The sequence below is a fragment of the Penicillium verrucosum genome (assembly GCF_028828655.1).
Source record: "Penicillium verrucosum strain IBT 35672 chromosome Unknown utg000001l_segment0_segment0, whole genome shotgun sequence".
Taxonomy (NCBI): Eukaryota; Fungi; Ascomycota; class Eurotiomycetes; order Eurotiales; family Aspergillaceae; genus Penicillium; species Penicillium verrucosum.
In genome coordinates this window covers 14,010,919-14,028,839 of record NW_026643210.1, presented here as the reverse complement: position 1 = coordinate 14,028,839, position 17,921 = coordinate 14,010,919, and the positions used below count along the sequence as shown (strand labels likewise).

Here is a 17,921-nt window from a genome sequence, read left to right as displayed (position 1 = left end):
TTATTAGTACCTAGGTATATCTGTTGACACTTTTGGGAATTGGGCATGAGGGTCTGGGCAAGGAATGGAGTTAGAGAAATGTAAATTGAATTCAATTGATGTTCCAATGGACTATTTGTTTTCCCTTGCAGAGCATGCATGGATCGAGCCCTCGGCTGATATTTCAAGTTGTATACAACATATAACTAGTTAACTAGTTAACTATGTAGGTTGTATGAATACGGTCTACTCACCCCGTTATCTACTTGTCATGTACCGATTACCGTCATCAATTTAGATTTTTACCTATATTCTTTCTCTTTATTCTAGGAGTCCTTTCATCTTCTGCTTGCCCTAACATGATGCTTCTCTGGCGGTAGAAGGCGGTGTAGATGGAGGGGTCAACAGGCACACTGGCAGAAAAACGAGGCGGGGTGACTCACCCGTAGACTTGCAAGCCCTGAGAGGTTGTTAGCAGTCAATCTTCTCTTGTAAACCACTGGAGTCACCACGTCATGGATTTTCCTGCGGAAGAAGAAATCGTGCTCGCTCGGTGGAGGGAAATCGATGCCTTCAAACGCCAAGTTGAACTTTCGGCTGGAAAGCCACGCTATGGATTCCTAGACGGCCCTCCGTTCGCTACCGGAACTCCTCATTATGGGCACTTGCTTGCTTCGGTAAGATCACAGCGAACAATTTGCGAATGAGTTGCAAGTAGTTCTAAAATTTTCCACTAGACAATCAAGGATGTGATCCCCCGTTATTGGTCCATGAAGGGATTCCATGTGGAGCGCCGTTTTGGTTGGGATACGCATGGTGTTCCCATTGAGTAAGTTCAATTCGATTCAAGACATGATTTGCTCAAGATTGTGTACCTAATGCCGGGCTGACACAAAACCTAGATATGAGATCGACAAAAAATTGGGCATGTCTGGTCTACAGGCCGTCCAAGAGATCGGAATCGAGAAATACAACGAGGAGTGTCGGTCGATTGTTATGAGATACGCGACAGAATGGCGCCAAACCATCGAGCGATTGGGTCGTTGGATTGACTTTGATAACGACTACAAGGTACGCTCGAGCACGTCTGATTTTCTACGCCCTAGTGTTAATGTTTTTTTGTCTCTGTCATCTAGACCATGAACCCGTCATTCATGGAATCGGTCTGGTGGGTTTTTAAGGAACTCTTTGATAAGGGCCTCGTCTACCGTGGATACCGTGTTATGCCTTACTCCACCGCCCTCAACACGCCTCTCAGCAACTTCGAAGCGCAGCAGAACTATAAGGATGTGCAGGACCCCGCCGTTGTTGTGACATTCCCTCTGTTGGATGACCCCGAGACATGCCTACTTGCATGGACCACCACCCCATGGACGCTTCCCTCGCACACCGGTCTGTGTGCTAACCCTAACTTTGAGTACGTCAAGATCTACGATGAGGCTACAAAGAAAAACTACATCCTCCTCGAGGCTCTTCTCCGGACTATCTACAAGGACCCGAAGAAGGCCAAGTTCAAGATCGTCGACCGCATCAAGGGTTCCGACATGCTCGGATGGAAGTACCAACCCCTCTTTGATTACTTCTATGAAGAATTCAAGGACTGTGGTTTCCAAGTGCTGAATGACGAATATGTCACTGCCGAGGATGGTGTGGGTATTGTTCATCAGGCTCCTGCTTTTGGTGAGGAGGATTACCAAGTCGCCATGAACCACGGCGTCATTTCCGAGACCCGTCTTCCTCCCAATCCCGTTGATCCACAGGGCTGTTTCACAGCTGAAGTCCGGGACTTTGTGGGCCAGAACGTCAAGGCTGCTGACAAGGGAATCATCAAGCTCCTCAAGGGCAATGGACGTGTCCTTGTTGACAGCCAGATTACTCACAGCTATCCTTTCTGCTGGCGGTCCGATACCCCTCTGATCTACCGTGCTGTCCCGTCTTGGTTTGTGAAGGTTAAGCCTATTATTCCGGACATCCTTGATGGCATTGAGAAGTCTCACTGGGTCCCCTCCAATGTTAAGGAGCGGAGGTTTGCCAGCTGGATTCGGAACGCTCATGACTGGAACATTTCCCGGAACCGTTTCTGGGGAACGCCGCTGCCATTGTGGGTTAGTGACGATTTCTCAGAAGTTGTTGCTATCGGTAGCATCGAGCAACTTAGGGAATTGAGTGGCTATAAGGGCGAGCTCACCGATATTCATCGTGATAAGGTCGATCACATTACAATTCCCTCTAAGAAAGGAAATGGTGATTTGAGACGTGTTTCGGAGGTCTTCGATTGCTGGTTCGAATCAGGAAGTATGCCCTTTGCAAGTGTCCACTATCCCTTTGAGGGTGCAGAGGAGTTCGAGGACCGTTTCCCGGCAGACTTTATTGCCGAAGGCCTTGAGTAAGTTACTCATTTCCCCCTTTTTCTGCCGGTTTTCACGCGCTAATGTTAGATTTTAGTCAAACGCGAGGGTGGTTCTATGTACTCAGCGTTATCGGAGTTCATCTGCGTCAAAGACTACCATACAAGAATGTAGTGGTGAATGGCATTGTCCTCGCAGAGAACGGTCTAAAGATGTCTAAAAGGTGTGTAAACAACATCTCGATATGACCATGACCTGAAACTTATCTTATACGCTATCTACGCAGATTGAAAAATTACCCCGACCCATCGCTGATCATGAATTCATACGGGTGAGTTCTGCAGCTCTTCACTCCCGAGTTGTTCACTTTTCATGCTCTTGGGGAGTTTCCCATACGAATTTTCATTAACATTGCCCAAACAGATCGGACGCTCTTCGATTGTACATGATCAACAGCCCTGTCGTTCGTGCTGAGCCTCTTAGATTCAAAGAAACTGGCGTCAAGGAAATCGTCAGCAAAGTGCTTCTCCCATTGTGGAACAGCTACAAGTTCTTCGAGGGCCAGGTGACTCTCCTGAAGAAGACTTCCGACATTGACTTTGTCTTTGATCCTGCAGCAGAGAGCACTAACACAAACGTAATGGATCGTTGGATCCTTGCCAGCTGCCAATCACTACTCCTGTTCATTAACCAGGAGATGGCCGCCTACCGTCTGTATACCGTTGTACCGCGGCTCCTAGAGTTGATTGACAACACGACAAACTGGTACATTCGCTTCAACCGCAAGAGACTCAAGGGTGAAAATGGTGTTGATGACACATTGCACGCCCTGAACACTCTCTTTGAGGTTCTCTACACTCTTGTTCGAGGCCTCGCTCCATTCACTCCATTCATCACCGACAACATCTACCAGCGCCTTCTTCCCCACATTCCCGAGTCGCTCCGTGCTGAAGACAGCCGCTGCGTACACTTCCTTCCCTTCCCCGAAGTGCGCCAAGAGCTCTTTGACGAAGTTGTTGAACGCAGAGTTGCTCGGATGCAGACCATCATCGAACTCGGCCGTATTTCTCGCGAACGTCGGACTATCGGTCTCAAGACCCCTTTGAAGTCACTTGTCGTGATTCATAATGACCCGCAATATCTCGAAGATGTCAAGTCCCTCGAGCCCTACATTCTCGAGGAGCTTAACGTTTTGGAGCTTATTCTCTCCTCCGACGAAGCCAAATACGACGTTGAATACTCAGTGTCCGCTGACTGGCCTGTGCTTGGAAAGAAGCTGAAGAAGGCTGTTCAAACAGTTAAGAAGGCTTTGCCTTCTCTTACTAGCAATGACGTGAAGGGATATCTCGCGGACAAGAAGATTTTGGTTGATGGCATTGAACTCGTTGAGGGTGACCTTGTTGTGAAGCGAGGAATCAAGGAGACTGACAGCTCCAAGGACATGGAAACCAACACGGATTCTGACGTGTTGACCATTCTCGATGTGAACTTGTACCCAGAGCTGGCTCATCAGGGTCTGGGTCGTGAGATCATCAACCGAGTTCAACGCCTTCGCAAGAAGGCTGGTCTTGTCCCCACCGACGATGTGAAAATGGAATACACCGTGATTTCGGACCCGGACAACATTGGCATCGATGAGGCTTTCAAGTCTCAGGCTCAAGCCTTTGAGAAGGTCCTGCGCCGTCCGGTTGACCAGAGTGCATTTGGTGGCGATAAGCTTCCTACCGGAGAGGAAGAGGGTACTATCTCACAGGAAGAACAGGAGGTGCAAAATGCCACTTTCTTGTTGCGCCTGCTCAAGCTTTAAAAGTCAACCAAAAGAGCATATGTAGATATCAAGTCTACTTTTTAGCTATGTTTACTGTTGCTTTGAATGAAATCATATGACCTTTCATCAATAGTTCCACCTTCAATAGTTAACGAGCGAAATTCAACTTAGAATAATTTACAAATGCTCCTGCTTGCGCCGCCATACCCAAACAGCTCCAAATCTTTGAGTGCTTTCGATGTCTTTGATGCTACCAACATATACGTTCAAGGAACCATTCTTTAGCCCTTTTTGGATGCTGCCTGTTGGGGGTTGGTTAGCGTGTCGAACGGCGCAATACTCGCTCGTCACCTACCAGGTAGCAATTCTTCAATCGCATAAACTCTTTGGCACACATATCTTTATGTACGGAGTTGTAATCCGTAACAACACACTTGCCGTATGCCGCAACCTATCAGGCTAGTTAGCTCGGCAATGCTGAGATGAGGTCAGACAGAAGCTACACACCTCTACGGAGCATTGGGCTGAAGCTTTGGCAATCTTCTCAACTGGGCGAGTTCTTCCCGGCATCTTGGAAGGATGATGTGAGGATGCAGCCCTGAAATGACAAGTAGCTTAATGTTCCGATGTGAAGCCAATAACTAGTTAAGACCTCCAGACATGGAAATCCAAGAATGTTACATAAGACCACGTGACCGTTCTGCATGTTTCTGTCGCGAATAACCAAAACAACCCGCTTAGCCCACCGTTACTTCGATTAATGGCACATGTGTTTAGTCTATTATTCCTATTCTTTTGGAATTTCTGATTACAGAGGGTCTCTGTCTGCGCATGTCTTTCATCCTCGGTGCTCCCCGCTTTCGCGATGATTTATTTGGTCCTACAGCTCTATGACCCAGATGCGACAAGCGCGCCTTAAGATCGCGAATTTTCGATGCCTCCGATATCCTCTCAGCGTCGAGCCGTGACCGAAGAGATCTCATCTCTTTCAGATGATGGTATGGCGCAACGGATCACTCATTAACTTGAACGGAACCTGACCTCTATAGATGTTGGCTTTCTCTACCAGGTTATTGCTGCCGCCGAGACAAAACCCGAAGCAGATCGACTCCCATTTCGGGCGCTCTTCGAAGCATACGACGAAGTCATCGGCGAACATGGCGTCAACGCAGATCCAGGCCATGCATGCCTGCGCTTCCTGTTCAAGATGGGAAGCAAAGGTGTGCACGGCGAGACTCTCTTCGACAAATTCGAGAATGCGCTCCAACAGATGGGAATCGTGATCGAAATCGGCGAGGACGGCTCTACCAACCTTAACGAGACACATGACTATAATCAATATACAGCGGATGTTAACCACAGCCAGACGATCGACCATAACCATGACCATTCTCCAATTACGAATGGAGTACCACCGACCCCCAAGCGGCGCGCATCGTTCAACACTACGTACGATATTGGCGAGGATGTTACACAAAGAAGTGCAATCAATCGCCCTAGCTCTCGGTCGTCAATGTCGCGACTTGAGATCGGCAAACCCGATTTTTCTAAACTACAGCGGTCACCTACATCCGGGCATAAGTCCGGGCCTACCAAATCGCCAGATCGGACACAACTAATCAGCCAGTTCTTGGATGTTGGTCGACGATTGCTCAGCCGATTCGATTCGACAGAAAACAAGCATGGAGCCACGGAAGAACCCCCATTGACTAATGGAGTGGTTGCGAGGTCGGCCGTTGCTCGTGATCGTTCGAAGAGAATCGCGGAAGCCTCACGTCCCCATCGTTCACCATCGTACGATTCCTCGGACACCTCCGAGTCCGAAGATGTGCAATCAATCATGTCGCAAAGCCCAGAACACGATTCTTTTGACAAAGAAGAGGTGCCACCAGAGTTCATTTATCGCCCGCAACTTTCGGATCTACTCCGGGATGCATCAACCTTCAACATGTACCGACAGCGATCGATCTGCCGTCGGATTTTGACACAATGGCTGAAAAAAGCCTTTCAAGCGCGACAGACTCGCCAAACAAGGGAAACACTTGCTGTCAATTATGATCGAGGCCTTCTTCTCCGACAAGCATATGAGCCATGGCGAGGAGTAATACAAGAAAAACGCCACTCGGCTCGAACAGATCGATTCTTCAAGCACCTTGAAGCGCGTGCCAGTCGCGCACGGGATTTATATCTAATGACAAAGGCATTCAGTCACTGGGCCCAACTTACATCAGAAGAAGTAGCTCGTACCTCTGCCGCCCGGAGACATGTACTTGGTGTCAAATATTTCAATGCTTGGCGCGAGATCACTGCCGTCAATGAGTTGAAGGCTCAGCGTTTTGCACTACGGAGGCCCTTTGGCGCGTGGCGGAAGAAGATCCAAGATTTGAAGGCAGCAGAGACACAAGCAGTCAGTATACGCAACACAAAGATTCAAAAAGTAGTGTTTTGGGACTGGTGGTGGTGCTTCTGCGACCGGCGTGTTCTTGAGGTTTCTGATTATCGACTCAAAAGACGGTCACTTCTTTCCTGGCTTCGGAACTTGAGAACCAATCGAGAGCGCGACCATGAAATAGACCTGTACAACAAACGGTCATCACTGAAGTCGGTGTTTCAGATATGGTCACATCACTCGAAAACAATTGCACTTGCAGATCAGGAAGTCCAGGCTTCTCGGCGCCAACATGACCTCAGAGCAACCTTTGATGAATGGAGAATTCAGTCTCAGCTGGCACCGGCTGCTTCATGTGTCTCTGAGATGGTCGATACTAGGATTCTACGAGACGCCCTTTCGCGGTGGATTGGAAAGATTAAAATGATCAGACAAGCGGAAGCGGTAGATCGCCATCGAATCCAACACAACGCATGGATCTCCTGGAATGATACCCTTCGCTGCTTGGCTCTTCGTGCTCGAATTGACGAGCGGATCAAAATGGAGGCGATGTACAAATGGATTATGATGGAAAGATTTGAGCTAATGCGAAGGATACGAGAGCAACGCATCAAGCGGGAAGTATTTTCTCGATTCGTGACAAACACTCGGGATACTTACACCCGTTTACTCTTTCATGCTGAAGCTCATGAGGCCCATCAAACCCAAAATTTGGTTCGATCTAAATTTGCCATTTGGCGTGATCAAGTGCAACTTCAGCGCGAGCGGGAGTATGTAGCATCTGAGTTCTATGCTCCACGACTCGCAGCTGAGTCTCTTACGATCTGGCGATCCAAGCATAATCAGGTAGTCAAGATGGAAGGTTGGGCCCAAGATGCTCGATTCTATTTCTTGATGAAGAAGTCCATGAAGCAATGGCATCAGGCCAAAGTGGACTCTGGCAAACGACGGCGACAAGAATCGTATGCTAAAGTCCGGCGGCATATCAAGGTCAACCTCGCGTCTAAGGCGTTGGCTGCCTGGTCATCAAAAACTCGAATCATCATGGATATGGAGCAACAAGCTGCTGATGTTGATCGCGAAAAATTGCTTGCCGACGCATCTGAGATATTCGTCCAATGGCACAACAAAACAACGAAGAGGATCCAGGATTGCCAGGACGCCGATGATTCCTATTTCCGACAACTCGCATTTGACCAAATGATGCAAATGTCCGAAACCTTCATCATTCGACGTGAGATGGAAGACCAAGCAGACAATGTTTACCGATCGCATGTCCTACGCCTGGCGGCTGCTTCCCTTCGCAAACTCAGCCTTCGTATATTCCAGATGGGTAGTACTGCCGAGACCGCCGAAGCCATGCGGGAAAGAAATTTGAGGAAGCACTCGAGAAACATGTTCCGCGATTGGGCGGACAACGCCCGAATGAAGCTGGAGGCTCGAGATTCGGCTGGTCCAACCTTCACGCCTGCACGAATTTCCACCTTTGGAAATGGCAATGGTGCCGGATCGGCGATGTTTGATCCCTGGTATCAAGAGCAGGCCGAAACACCTTTCAAAATAAGTGACTTCACAGCAACATCCCAGGCTACATCTCAGGCAACCTCCCATGATCCGATCTCTGCAAGCCCCTTGACAACCCCCAATTTCACGACCTCTCCCTCTAAACGAGCCGCCCGAGCGCGAGCCCTCGCCCAATTGTCCACCACCCCCGCCACACCCTTACGCACACCTTTCGCAAGTAGACTACTTCGAGCTGGGACTACGACTGCTTTATCCACCTCTTCCAAACAACCACGGACTGGTCGGCGAAGCTCCGTGGGAAATAGCGTCCGGTTTGTGGATGAAGAACCTCCCGAGTCTCCGACAGATGGTCGCAGATCAGCGAATCGACGATCTTGACGTTTTTGTTCGGTATATGACCTCTTTGAAGCTACTTTGGCCTCATGTACATCAGCGACTGTTATAATGTTTTTCTCTCATGCCCTGTCGATAGGTGCGATCATGTTTCATTCAATGCATCATCCGGCGCAGCATATAGCGGGTTCAAGGGTTTCTGGGTCTTAGGTATACTCATTTGTACTTTTGCCATGATTGAATGTGATACTTAAATTATGAAACGAGCTTTTCTAGAAAAATTGTAGGGAAAGGCATAATCGTTCAATGAGATATGTAATTCTCTACTGTGTAGTTAGTATAGTGTCTGGTTGATGCCGAGGTCAGATATAGTAAATGCTTATCGGGGAGCTCTGTAGCTATGCCCCAGATAACTTGGAGCTCTTTGAATACAATTTTCTCACCTTGAGAAATAGCAATCGCTGAATTCACAACATGTTTAGTTTCGTACCTAGTTAGTTCCTTTGTGTTGTTCAAGTTGATGGTCATCAGTCACGAGTGGAGCGGAAGCGTAATTGACCAGGTCTCTCTTCCGCCTTGTGTCCTGCGTATATCCAGACAACTCCCGAAACACACATCTTCTACCTTCTGTCCCCCTGCAACTCTGGCTACTCCCAGACATAATAAACTTGAGTTGGCAATGTTGTAACGTGTTTTCGAACGCAACGAGTGTCCAACTCCCGAACAAACCGCCTCTATGCGAGCGGTACTGCCGGGGAGACCCCCAGCGAAGCTCCAGTCGTTCAGCACAGCGCTGTGGGATGGTCTTCGTGTTGTTGTAAGTACCTACAATCCTTGCTTAATTTCTGCTTCAGCTCTGCAGCTCGTCTAAAGCCCCCTGTTGCTGACCCTTGTCCCCGCGCGTTCCCTGATAGGCATACATCTCCGGCCACGCGCTGGTTATCCTCGGCGGTCCGCAAACGCTCCTCCAAACGATATACGTTGATGACACAGATACCCTCGAGGCTATAGCGTTTGATGAGACATTCGGCAAGATTGCAGTTTGCGGTGGGCCTGATGTATTCGTGTACCAGCCATACGGCATCCAAGGCGAAACGCTCAAGGTGCGTATACAACCCCACTACTCGGAGCTTAATCGACCAGCACCAGTCTCAGAAGGGTGATCACAATTTATGTTGACACATGGCTTCCTTTAGTGGTCGCTCCTTTATACATTCCGCGCCCCCGATGACGACGAACCGATCTATACACTATCGTGGGGTTCCCCGAACGAGCTCCTTGTGGGCAACTCCCGCCTCGCCCTTTGGTTTCTGAACGACGAACCGCGCCTTGTATGGAAAAGAAAGCTTGCGACACCTGTGAAATTCGCGCAATTTTCCCCGGATTCGTCTTTGATTGTTACAGTGGGGCACTATGACCGACTAGTCAAGGTATGGAGGCGACTTGCCTTCGGCGCAGACGAGGTTCGGTTCGAGAACTCGTATCTACCCCATCCGAATGTCGTCACCGGGATACACTGGCGGTTACCTCGACACCCCGAACAATCTATGGATAATGTTCTGTATACCTTCTGCGCCGACAACAAGATTCGGGTGTGGGCAGTGACGGACCTTCATGCGCTTTCTGCTCTACAGTTATGGGCAGAGATTGACATGGGTGAATCAGTACAACCTAGACATGCGTCGGATGAGGACGAAGGACCACAACGGCGGTATGGGTTTATTTTGGATGGCCGTGACTTCTGTGTTGCGACCGAGCGTGCTGTTCAGAGGACTACAGGAAACAAAGAGAATCATGCTCTAGAACATATCATCGAGGTTGCGAGCAAGGCCCCGGAGATCTGTGTTGTCATTGATGGCCAGGGCCATATGTCTGCTTGGGCTTTGGAGGATATCGGTTCTAAAGCAAAGACCAAATTGAGCGTCTTCAATATTCTTCATGTCGAAGGTTTGGACTTCGGATTTGAATTTGATCAGTCACCACAAGAAGACTACGCCCAAATTCGTGCATTCCAGAGTACAGTATTAGACGACAAGCTCACCGTTCTGGTCCATCATTTCGGCGGTCGGATCGAGTGGTATGATTCTCGTGTGGATGTTTTGTTCGATCCTGCACCACGCGCGAAGCGAATCACCCAAACGGCTTCTTGGTCTGGCCATACTGCCCCTGTGAAAAAGATTGTCCGAAATGCGATTGGAGATACACTGGTGTCACGTACCAATGAAAACAAAGCTACTGTATGGACACAGCGGCGTCGGGATGGAGGATTGATATTAGCACACAAGAGTGTCCTCCTTTCAGATGAGCATATCCATCGGACATGCGTCCTTGAGAACAGAACTCTTCTCGTCAATCTTCACCACAATGGGGTCTCCCTATGGGATTTCAGCTCCGATCATGCCAAAAAATTGGCTTCCTTGCCATTCACACTGCCCGGCAAGCCACTATGTGTGCTGCCAATCCCCAGCACCCAATCGACTCCAGGCGTTTCCCATGTAGCGACGATATGGGCAGACATGCACGGAATTGTTTGGGAAATACGAGGCCCAAGCCAGGAAGGCCACCATGGTGACTTTGTAAATAGCCATGGCTATCAATTCCGAGAATTTTGCACTTTCGACATGGGTCTGAAGGAGGATATTGCATATATCCTTCCCGTGGACCCAGCAGGCCCCAAAACAAAAACGTCGGGGTTCTTCGATTCTTTTTCTACCGACATTGCTCTCTCCTACAGTTACAGTGGAGTTGTGCGGACATGGACAGCTACAGTCGATCCAACGAATGTGAAGGTCGATTGGCTTCTTCAATCAACCGTTGATACAGGCATCACCAACCCATCTATGGCGAGTGGTAGCTCTATTCGCAAGGCAGCTCTGGTTGATGAGGACCGGACTCACCTCACAATCTGGGACACCAACAATGCTCAGCTGGAGTTTGAGGAACATTTTGCTCCACATGACATTATCCGGGATTTGGACTGGACGTCAACACCAGACAAACAGTCCATCTTAGCCGTAGGATTCCCACACAAAGTTGTTCTCCTATCTCAGCTGCGCTATGATTATCTAGATTCTCGACCCTCGTGGACACAGGTTCGGGAGATCTGGATCCGAGACCTCACACCTCACCCTATAGGTGACTCTTGCTGGCTGAATAACGGCCACTTGGTCATTGGGGCTGGCAATCAACTGTTCGTTTATGACAAGGACATTGATGTTGGAGACCGCCTAGTGTCTGAGCTTCGGATGCAATCTCGAGGGCTGTCGTCTGTCGATCTCTTCGACGTTGTTAGCCGTCTGAATGGCCCGTTGCCTGTGTTCCATCCACAGTACTTGGCACAGTGCATTCTGGCTGGGAAGACTAGCTTGGTACATTCGATTCTCTTGAACCTACATCGCAAGCTGAAGTTCTACACCGAAGGCGATGAGCTAGATTGTTTCCTAGAGATGCCGGTAGAATGTTTCTACGAGGAAGATGTAAGTGCGCAGCATTTCATTTCTTTCCCCAATGCTCACAAAGGCCAGGGTTCCCAACAAGCGATCTCCAAGAAAATACGCTCTTCCTACGTCGATTCCACTGACGGGGAATTGTTATCTGTGGTAGATGAAAACACCGCGGCCGCGCTCAATGAGAGTCTAGCACGGATCACCTTGCCGCAACTGTCTAGCCACGAACAATTCCGCTTGGCAGATACCATTGAATGCGTTGCCATGGTCGAGAAGCATCGGCGCTCGATGGACGATAATGCAGCACGTTATCTCTTATTCTTCCGACAGCATATGCTGCGGCGCACTCAAGGAGTGGCCAACAAAGACACTGTCTCATGGCGGGAGATTGTCTGGGCTTACCATAGCAGCAGCCAAGATATTCTCACAGACCTTGTCTCCCGGCAATTCAATGGAAAATTGACGTGGAAGGCTGCTCGTGAAAGCGGTCTGTTCATGTGGCTATCGGATTCCGTAGTCGTGGTGCGTGTCCGTCATACCATTTCCTTGGCCACGAACTAACCGGTTAATTAGAAAGCACAACTCGAAATCCTCGCCCGATGTGAATACACTAAGACGGAAGAAAAAAACCCCATCGACTGTACTTTGTATTACCTCGCCCTCGGAAAGAAGAACGTCCTTCAGGGTCTCTGGCGTATTGCACACTGGAACCGCGAACAAGCAGCAACCCAACGTTTGTTGGCAAATGACTTCAAGGAACCGCGATGGAGGACATCTGCGCTCAAGAATGCTTATGCATTGCTTGGAAAGCGACGATTTGGTAATTCTGAACCTCATATTGTCTACAAGTGAGCACTTTCACTAACACTAAACAGAATATGCTGCATCTTTTTTCCTTCTCGCTGATCATCTGCGTGACGCTGCGAACGTCATCATAAACCAGATGGGTGATCTCCAGCTCGCGATCGCAATCACTCGAGCCTCAGAAGGAGATAACGGACCGGTTCTTCGGGAGATACTGGAAGAAAAAGTATTGCCTGGGGCCGCTTCCGACGGCAACCGCTGGATGGCCTCTTGGGCTTTCTGGATGCTTGGACGACGGGATATGGCAGTGCGGGCACTGATTGTGAGTACTTCTTCTCTGGCTGTCAGGCCCCAACTAATCAGATCTAGTCGCCGGTCGAGACCCTCCTATCACCAACAACGACCCCAGCCACCCCGGGAAGCCCCGGGCGAGTAACCCTTCAGTCCAAATCGTATCTTTCCAACGATCCTGCCTTGGTAGTCTTATACCAGCAGCTCCGCGAAAAGACACTCCAAACCCTCAAAGGCGCCTCCAAAGTGCGACCCAGAGAAGAATGGGAATTCGTTATCCGCAATGCCCGACTCTACGACCGTATGGGCTGCGACTTTCTCGCTCTCGACTTGGTACGCCACTGGGAGTTCCTGGGCGGACTCCCTACCCAGGATGAATTGAAGCCCAATACCTCCCTGGAGATGGATGAGAACGGAGTCGATTACCGAAGAATGCTTCGTCGGCGGAGCAGCCTCGTAGTTGCTGATATGCCGGTGCACCGGGTAGATGTCTTGCAGGAACCCGCCATTTCTGCGACCACGCCCGGTGAGCAACCAATGAAAGAAGAACAGAAAGCGAAGCCGAAAGCGAAGCCACCTACGATGTTTCATGAGCCGGATGTCAATTCGTTGCTAGACAGCTTTGGGTTCTAGGTTGGAGACTTATGTAGCCACTGTACTATTTCCTGGATATACATACATCCAGTTACTATCAAGTGAGGACCTGTAAACTGGGGCATATATAATGTAGCGTCTCTTATATCCAAACAGTTAACTAAATAATAGCGTGTTCCATCCCTCTAATCATGGTTCACGTGACTCGAGGGACTTTGGGAAGGTCCGTGAACTTCTCTGAACTTGTCTGAATTGTACTCCGTACAGCGTACAATGTTATACAACATAGTTAACTAGTTAACTATACCTAGGTAACTATATGTACAACATACTTCTTCATCCTAATGGTTGTTGAATTTGAGAAGCTAATGGGGAAGTTGACCAAGGATCAACTCCGGCAAGTGGATGAATGCTATCCACACAGCACGGGCTTTGTCGCAGATTATCTCTGAGGAATAAGGAGGCTGGTATGGGTGTCGGTCACCATCTACCAATCGGCCTGACAGACATATTCATCTTTTCGATTATGATTGGACCTCTCCAATATTCTGTACGATGTACATTCCACTGAGTACAGACGTCTGTGTGATATGCTCATCCTACCCCCTCACACGATCAACGGTGCCTACCTAGGTAGTCATTGTAAGGAGAACGCTACACAGAAGCGGTCAAGATGCGTGGAGACGAATCGAGTTAACGATGCAGAGTGAAAAAAACAAAAAAAAAAAAAAAAACCCCCTACAGAAGATTCCGGCTGACAATTGTGCTGAACCCTATTGAGCTCACTGGTTGCACTCCAGCCCGTAGCGCGCTTTAGCTCCTCCAGTGGCTCCAGATGGCTGCAGATGGGCTCCAGATAGCCTGTCGGATTACCTATCCTAGTGCGATCGGCGGCACCAATCTGCGCTATTACATCGAAATCGCGCCGATCCTTCAGCTCGTCCACAAACTTCTTGTGAACGATGGAGACTTGGGCCGAGCGTGACATCCCTCTTGTGCCAATAGTCTAGGTCACCTCGATCTGCCGATCGGGAATGCAGACTTTCATGCAGACTAAAATCGAGAGCTGAATGCTTTAAGACTCTCTCTGCCCCCGACCCGCCGAGAGCTTGAAGCTTTTCTCGTCTCTCTGACTTTCAATATTTTTTGTATACTAGTGATATCCCTCATCGGTTTTTCCAGCGACGATGCCTACCAAAATCCCAGGACCGCCCGGAGTTCCCCTCCTGGGTAATGTTTTCGACGTTAACCCCAATGAGACGTGGAATTCGCTCAACAAGTTGGCCAAGCAATTTGGTATGGCAGCAACCCGTCCACGGACTTGGGCAACACCCAGCCCTAATGAGTAATCACTGATTTTTTTAGGTTCCATTTTCAAGATTAATGCTCTCGGTCATGAGATCGTATTCATCGGCAGTGTCGCTCTGTTGGAAGAGATTTGCGACCAGACCCGATTCCGCAAGTGTGTTACGGGACCAGTAGTCGAAATCCGATATGCCGTGCACGACAGTCTGTTCACAGCATACGACTATGAGAAGAGCTGGGGTATCGCCCACCGGATCATGATGCCTCATCTCACACAATCTGCGACCGATAACCTCTTCGGCGATATGGCAGAGGTCATCCCAGACCTGACAAAAAAGTGGAGCGCAGGAACCAAGACACGGACCCTGCTCACCAATGACCTGGACCGTCTCCTGCTTGCATCATGCATGAAATGTTTCTTTAACCAGCGCGTGCATGTGCTCGAAGGCGCTGAGCCACCTATGCTCGCTGCCATGGCCGGCGCCACCATGGAGGCGATGAAGCGACCCACCCGCCCCAAGCTTCTGAACTGGCTGTACCAGCGCCGATTCGATAAAGACACGAAGACCATGCGCGGGTTCGCTGGGCAGGTGATCAAGACCCGGAAAGAGCAGCCAGAGACTGCCCGCAAGGACATCCTGGATGCGATGATGAACGGCGCCGACCCGGAGAGCGGCGAGAAGCTCACCGAGTCGCAGATTATCGATGAGATTATCTCGATCTTCATCGGTGCCGCCACTGCACCCAATCTCATCTCCTACGCCCTGTACTACCTGATGGAGAACCCAAGCGTCATCACCAAGGCGCAGGAGGAGATTGACCGCGTGGTGGGCGACGGCAATATCGACATGGAGCACCTGCAGAGCCTTAATTACGTCGAGGCCATCCTGCGCGAGTCGATCCGTCTTTCCGCCACCGCACCGGGTTTCAACATCGAGCCCATTCCCTCCGACGATAAGAGCCCTATTCTTCTTGCCGGCGGTGAATACCAAATTGCTCACAATCAGCCTATGATCGCGGTCTTGAGTCAGGTCAACCGCGATCCGGCTGTGTTTGAGGACCCCGAGGCCTTCAAGCCTGAGCGTGTTCTCGGCGAGAAGTGGGATCAACTCCCTGCTGCCGCGAAGAAGGGCTTTGGTAATGGCAAGCGTGAATGCATTGGCAAGCTCTGGGCTTGGCGGTGGTCGTTCTTTACTCTTGCCAGCATTATTAAGGAGAACACATTTGAACTGGCGGACCCCAAGTACAAGCTTGAGTCGAACGGTGCATTCAGTATTAAGCCTCTTGAGTTCTACGGTCTTGTTAGCCCGCGAAAGTAATTTTGAGATGGATTCTTTGGGTCAGCGGGCATGAAGTCAGTAATGAATTTGTCGATATATCGATATACTCCAACGTTATTATGAATGGATCCCAGAATGGAACGAGCTTAATCCTAACTTGATATTTTTTATTCTTGCTTATTTCTATCTTTAATTCTGAAAACATGAGTACTACTTTACTAACTACTTTACTACCTAAATAGTTACTGAAGATGGACTCATTACGTGGCGGCTACGTAGTAGGCGATTGCGTATGTTAACGCCACGCGGACTTTGGGAGTTTCAAGTCCCCCAAGTAAAAATAGATCTAGAGTTCTACAATGCACAGGAAGCGTTTAAAAGAATGTGTTATATTGTATAACAAAAAAAAGGACCAGCCTAAAAGTCTCTATATTGACACAGAAGCAGAAACCATTCCAGCTGGGTATAGACCATCCTCCGAAACAGAATGACCTGAGAGTTCTATCTTCAAAATCATATAAAATCAAATCTCAAAGTAAAAACAAATTTTAACCGCTGTAATCAATGGTAACAGCCAGACGAACGGGACCAGATCCCAAGTTAGCACCAATACCACCGAGATCAGTCTCAGCGGAGGTGTAAGCGTTATCGACGGTAGCGGCATCCTGGGTGACAGAAGAGCAAACCGAGCCAAGGGCATCACAGATCTTCATACCAGAAATGGCCATGCCAGCATTCTGAGCCGAAATAACCGACACATCGAATCCAGACCAGCCACTGTTGGTAGTGGAACCGAAGTCGAACTCGCCCCAGGTGGAAGCGTAGCCACCCATAGTATCGGTGGGGATGGTGGAGCCGGAGGCGGCAGCCCAGCCACCATTAGAGTCCTCGTCGAAGGCAATATACTTGGTCTCGCCGGGGGCAAGAGTGAAAGTGTTACAGGCGTTGCCGAACCAGCCTGTCATCTTGCCATCGGGCCCGTACTTGTTGAAGATGGCAACGGTCCATTCCTCGGTGTTGGAGCCTGTGAACTGCGCAACGTACTTGTACTTGCTGGCGGATGAGGCGTCGACGGTGATGATGTTGCTGCCGTAGGGGTTGCCGACGTTGCCGGAGTATGTTTCGCCTGAGCCTGATGAGCTGGTGGAGCTGCCGAATCCATCGGTGGAGTATGAGCCTTCAGAGGGCGTGGAGGTCCAGCTACCACCGCTGGCGGGTGAGGTTGGTGTGGTTTGGCGGCGCTCGAAGGAGGGTCTGGCCAGGGTGCTGGTGGTGAGGGCTGCGAGCAGCATGAGAGACTTGGCGAATTGCATATTGATAGATTTGTTTTGGGAGGTGGAGTCACGAAAGAAGGTAAACTATCAATGAAGATATGAATGAGTGTTTATTACGAGTCCTGGTTGGATTCAAAAGACAGTGTGGTATGTAAATGAATGAACAGTGGTACCAAAAGGAGTGTGGTTGATCGAAGAAAAGAGAACAGACAGGAGGAATAAGGGCAGCTATATATACCCTCGAAATCGAAAGAATCTTCTTCTTCCGCCACGCTTGCCTCGTGAGTCGAGAGCAAAAAGATGAACCGAAAGTTCCGGGTACCTGGCTCGTTCAAAGCGAACCATTGGGGGTACACACCTGGGCATACGTCAAACTGGTGAAAGGACTCGTATGCCATGGGTTCCACAATGGTCGAGGCCATGGGTTCGATGTGTACCTGGGTAGTCACCGTTGGAGGTGGAATGGGGTTGGATCCTATAGATACACGTAATTTGATTGGGTCCATCTGTATAGGTTCAAGCCACCAAGATACACCAGAACATTTCTCATTGATAGACCCATCAGAATATGGAGTTAGTCATTCTT

The 17,921-nt window shown here is 49.4% G+C and overlaps 8 protein-coding genes across 8 annotated transcripts; 5 read left to right on the top strand and 3 right to left on the bottom strand.

The window, feature by feature from the left end:
* Nucleotides 1-465: 465 nt before the first annotated feature.
* On the top strand, nt 466-4,134 carry N7516_005184 (isoleucine--tRNA ligase ILS1; the record flags this gene model as incomplete). The annotated part of the gene is made up of 7 exons (XM_057217904.1): nt 466-656; nt 717-808; nt 882-1,050; nt 1,116-2,365; nt 2,425-2,550; nt 2,614-2,658; nt 2,751-4,134. The coding sequence occupies exons 1-7, from the start codon at nt 495-497 to the stop codon at nt 4,132-4,134; spliced, it is 3,228 nt and encodes a 1,075-aa protein (XP_057079787.1). The 5' UTR covers nt 466-494.
* A 138-nt stretch (nt 4,135-4,272) lies between these two features.
* On the bottom strand, nt 4,273-4,695 carry N7516_005183 (uncharacterized protein; the record flags this gene model as incomplete). Its single annotated transcript, XM_057217903.1, has 3 exons — nt 4,273-4,397; nt 4,447-4,546; nt 4,603-4,695. Coding segments are annotated over 3 exons (318 nt in total), but the record flags the coding sequence as incomplete, so codon positions are not given.
* A 334-nt stretch (nt 4,696-5,029) lies between these two features.
* Nucleotides 5,030-8,386, top strand: N7516_005182 (Sfi1 family protein; the record flags this gene model as incomplete). The annotated part of the gene is made up of 2 exons (XM_057217902.1): nt 5,030-5,093; nt 5,145-8,386. The coding sequence occupies 2 exons, from the start codon at nt 5,030-5,032 to the stop codon at nt 8,384-8,386; spliced, it is 3,306 nt and encodes a 1,101-aa protein (XP_057079785.1).
* A 44-nt stretch (nt 8,387-8,430) lies between these two features.
* N7516_005181 (uncharacterized protein) lies at nt 8,431-9,029 on the top strand (the record flags this gene model as incomplete). Its single annotated transcript, XM_057217901.1, has 2 exons — nt 8,431-8,551; nt 8,797-9,029. 2 exons carry the CDS (start codon nt 8,431-8,433, stop codon nt 9,027-9,029), a joined length of 354 nt encoding a protein of 117 aa, XP_057079784.1.
* Nucleotides 9,030-9,077: 48 nt separating this feature from the next.
* N7516_005180 (uncharacterized protein) lies at nt 9,078-13,515 on the top strand (the record flags this gene model as incomplete). Its single annotated transcript, XM_057217900.1, has 6 exons — nt 9,078-9,158; nt 9,256-9,444; nt 9,538-12,309; nt 12,361-12,607; nt 12,663-12,913; nt 12,961-13,515. 6 exons carry the CDS (start codon nt 9,078-9,080, stop codon nt 13,513-13,515), a joined length of 4,095 nt encoding a protein of 1,364 aa, XP_057079783.1.
* A 699-nt stretch (nt 13,516-14,214) lies between these two features.
* Nucleotides 14,215-14,464, bottom strand: N7516_005179 (uncharacterized protein; the record flags this gene model as incomplete). The annotated part of the gene is given in 2 exon segments (XM_057217899.1): nt 14,215-14,249; nt 14,263-14,464. The coding sequence occupies 2 exon segments, from the start codon at nt 14,462-14,464 to the stop codon at nt 14,215-14,217; spliced, it is 237 nt and encodes a 78-aa protein (XP_057079782.1).
* Nucleotides 14,465-14,649: 185 nt separating this feature from the next.
* N7516_005178 (putative cytochrome P450) lies at nt 14,650-16,100 on the top strand (the record flags this gene model as incomplete). Its single annotated transcript, XM_057217898.1, has 2 exons — nt 14,650-14,772; nt 14,842-16,100. The coding sequence occupies exons 1-2, from the start codon at nt 14,664-14,666 to the stop codon at nt 16,098-16,100; spliced, it is 1,368 nt and encodes a 455-aa protein (XP_057079781.1). The 5' UTR covers nt 14,650-14,663.
* A 509-nt stretch (nt 16,101-16,609) lies between these two features.
* N7516_005177 (putative allergen) lies at nt 16,610-17,374 on the bottom strand (the record flags this gene model as incomplete). The annotated part of the gene is made up of 1 exon (XM_057217897.1): nt 16,610-17,374. The coding sequence occupies one exon, from the start codon at nt 17,372-17,374 to the stop codon at nt 16,610-16,612; it is 765 nt and encodes a 254-aa protein (XP_057079780.1).
* Nucleotides 17,375-17,921: the final 547 nt, after the last annotated feature.